The 3,906-nt window shown below is 29.4% G+C and overlaps 2 protein-coding genes across 2 annotated transcripts; both read right to left on the minus strand.

The window, feature by feature from the left end:
- Positions 1-748: 748 nt before the first annotated feature.
- On the minus strand, positions 749-1,435 carry LOC119665217 (protein catecholamines up-like). Its single transcript, XM_038074504.1, has 2 exons — positions 1,024-1,435; positions 749-951 (listed from the first exon to the last, which is right to left on the minus strand). The coding sequence occupies exons 1-2, from the start codon at positions 1,433-1,435 to the stop codon at positions 749-751; spliced, it is 615 nt and encodes a 204-aa protein (XP_037930432.1).
- Positions 1,436-3,297: 1,862 nt separating this feature from the next.
- LOC119665218 (cold and drought-regulated protein CORA-like) lies at positions 3,298-3,864 on the minus strand (the record flags this gene model as incomplete). Its single annotated transcript, XM_038074505.1, has 2 exons — positions 3,298-3,506; positions 3,579-3,864. Coding segments are annotated over 2 exons (495 nt in total), but the record flags the coding sequence as incomplete, so codon positions are not given.
- Between the last annotated feature and the right edge of the window lie 42 nt (positions 3,865-3,906).

Consider the following 3,906-nt stretch of genomic DNA (forward strand, 5'->3'; position numbering starts at 1 on the left):
TTTTGAGAATTTTATGTTCTCTATATTTTATACTAATTTGATTCCATAATCTTAACAAGAGAGTTCTCTACTTATGCTAACATATGAACTGTTATGTGAAGAAATTATATAAAGGAATCGTACAATGCTGATGCTTATATTGCTTCACAAAAATATTATTGCATAAATAATTTATTGACTGATCTTCAAATTTAATACAACAAAGACGATTTCAAAACAAACAGACTCAAAATGTAAATGCAAACAAGCTATTTTCTTAAAATTTCTACAAAATATTTATAATTTATTTTCTAAAAACATATAATGTTTAAAATATTTGAGCGTGTTTCAAATACTTCCTAATATGGAGACGTTAAATAAGATAAATAATCTATATTAATATATTGGTAACTTCTTCATAGTGTATTCTCGTTAAATTAGTGAAGTTTTGTTTCAGTTTGGAACGAATAATAAATTAATTAATGACTAATAAATTGACTAATACTTTAAAAAAACAAAGAACCAAATAGCTATTTTTCACACTTCTCTTAAAAATTTTGTAATTATTGGGTACTTAGTAAATGATATACAGATGTAATCCACTTATTCGAAAGCAATTAAACACTATATCTTATATCGTAAACATTTTCAAAGTAAAACATTTTTATTCCTATATGAATACTCGTATTTATTATTTACATATTAAACAACTATTTTAACAGTTTGCACTGATATATCTATAGTTTTTCACTATGAAATTCTTTCGCATTTAATGATGTTGTTTAACATTAACGTAACTGCTTCCATGACCACCATGTCCATGACCATGTCCGTGACCATGATCGTGACCTCCATCATGACCACCGTGGGCATGTCCGATTTTATGGACCTTAGCATTGAATCCACTGTGTTTATCAGCAGTGTATTCTACAACACGAGTAGTGCCATCAGCTTCCTTAAGTGAGTAACTACCTATAAAAACAATGTAAATAATCATATTATGTGAATATGTTAATAAAATTATATACAAATGTACTTCATTACCTTTCACATGGCCACCATCACGATGTTCCCATTGACTTTTTTTATCTCCATGATGTTTATCTTCAACACCATAACTGAACTCATATTTAGGATAATGGTGAGCTTCGTGACCGCCATGGTGTCCTCCATCGTGACCGCCATCATGACCACCATGTCCAAAATCATATCCACCATGTCCGCCGTCATGTCCTCCACCATGTGAAGTTATAACATAACTGCTATGTTCATGATGGCCATCATGACCACCATGACCGCCATGACCACCGTGTCCATGTGAATCGTCGTGCTTTGTTACAACGCTATAACTAACAGAACCACCATGACCACCATCACCACCACCACCATGATGATGTCCTGCTGAAGCCAATCCAACAAGTACAAAAGCTAATCCACCAATGCTTAGTAGTTTCATTATAAAATTTTATGATTTTAAAACTATACTCTAATATTATACAATGGATAAGATTACTCTGCTGTTGGAAACTAATTATTGAACTGATAAATAAATTGAATTATTTAAGTATTTATACTAAATTTTGCCCTTTAAACTGATTGCTAAAAGGTCAATATACGAGTATAGAAATTCGGAAATTGTTGTAATACATTTGACTCATTCTTTAAAATAAGATAATCGGTAAAATTCGTTTTGGATTTGCAATTCAACCCGCTCTCATATAAACCGTTAACAACAACGGCCTTGTTTTTATCTATAAAAACGATCAGTTTAACAAGTGCAATGAAGATTGTAACACATAGTCGAATTTCTAACATTTTGTACAGTACTATAAACGAATAAAATCACTTTATATTAAAAACCTTAATGGAACATATCAAAAATATGCTAGTGTATTATCAAGTACATAGATCACTTCCTTTTAATTTAAATTTTATTTCCATATGATTCTCTTCTATTTTTCTTTTTATATAACATATAATAGTATTTTTCATTTCACTTGACAGTCACTACAATAATTTTTACTTCTAATTATACTGATAAAATACGAGTAGGACATTTTCCACCAATTGTTTGCAATATTATGTTAGAAATAACATTATTATTTTCTCTTATATGGTAGGAGCTTGACTAAACATCATTATTATATTATTATTGACTACATGTTTGTTATACTAGATTGATTTTCAATATTTTTAAAGAGATTTTCATTAACATTTTTTTTTGGAATCGTTTTTTCATTAGCAAACATATTTTTCTCCAGAAATAACATTAGAATATTATTATCAAAATATTTCAAACAGTTTGGTCCTTGCGTTAATGACAGTCTCTTATATAGAAATGCTGCAGTTTAGGTCTATTATACAAGTAGAATAGTAGAATATAAAAATGCTTGATATCTTTTCATACTCCAAACTATATTTGTAAAATTTTTCAAATATTTTATTTTATATAAAATATGAAGTAGAGATTGTATATAATATGTGCACAAAAAATAATTTGTCAAAAGTGTTTAATGGAATACTTTTGAGAATTTTATGTTCTCTATATTTTATACTAATTTGATTCCATAATCTTAACAAGAGAGTTCTCTACTTATGCTAACATATGAACTGTTATGTGAAGTAATTATATAAAGGAATCGTACAATGCTGATGCTTATATTGCTTCACAAAAATATTATTGCATAAATAATTTATTGACTGATCTTCAAATTTAATACAACAAAGACGATTTCAAAACAAACAGACTCAAAATGTAAATGCAAACAAGCTATTTTCTTAAAATTTCTACAAAATATTTATAATTTATTTTCTAAAAACATATAATGTTTAAAATATTTGAGCGTGTTTCAAATACTTCCTAATACAAAGACTTTAAATAAGATAAATAATCTAAATTAATATATTGGTAACTTCTTCATAGTTTATTCTCGTTAAATTAGTGAAGTTTTGTTTCAAATTGGAACGAATTTACAACAAATCTATAATTATATTGACTAATAAATTGACTAATACTTTAAAAGAACAAAGAACCAAATAGCTATTTTTCACCCTTCTCTTAAAAGTTTTGTAATTATTGGGTACTTAGTAAATGATATACAGATGTACTCCACTTATTCGAAAGCAATTTCCATTTCAATATTGTAATTAAAAATTTAACAAATTAAACACTATATCTTATAATGTAAACATTTTCAAAGTAAAACATTTTTATTCCTATATGAATACTCGTATTTATTATTTACATATTAAACAACTATTTTAACAGTTTGCACTGATATATATTCTATAGTTTTTCACTATGAAATTCTTTCGCATTTAATGATGTTGTTTAACATTAACGTAACTGCTTCCATGACCACCATGTCCATGACCATGACCATGTCCGTGACCATGATCGTGACCTCCATCATGACCACCGTGGGCATGTCCGATTTTATGAACCTTAGCATTGAACCCACTGTGTTTATCAGCAGTGTATTCTACAACACGAGTAGTGCCATCAGCTTCCTTAAGTGAGTAACTACCTATAAAAACAATGTAAATAATCATATTATGTGAATATGTTAATAAAATTATATATAAATGTACTTCATTACCTTTCACATGGCCACCATCACGATGTTCCCATTGACTTTTTTTATCTCCATGATGTTTATCTTCAACACCATAACTGAACTCATATTTAGGATAATGGTGAGCTTCGTGACCGCCATGGTGTCCTCCATCGTGACCGCCATCATGACCACCATGTCCACCATCATATCCACCATGTCCGCCGTCATGTCCTCCACCATGCGAAGTTATAACATAACTGCTATGTTCATGATGGCCATCATGACCACCATGACCACCGTGACCACCGTGTCCATGTGAATCGTCGTGCTTTGTTACAACGCTATAACTAACAGAACCACCATACCACCA

Source organism: Teleopsis dalmanni, unplaced genomic scaffold (genome assembly GCF_002237135.1).
Source record: "Teleopsis dalmanni isolate 2A unplaced genomic scaffold, ASM223713v2 unscaffolded_contig_3984, whole genome shotgun sequence".
NCBI classification, from domain to species: Eukaryota; Metazoa; Arthropoda; class Insecta; order Diptera; family Diopsidae; genus Teleopsis; species Teleopsis dalmanni.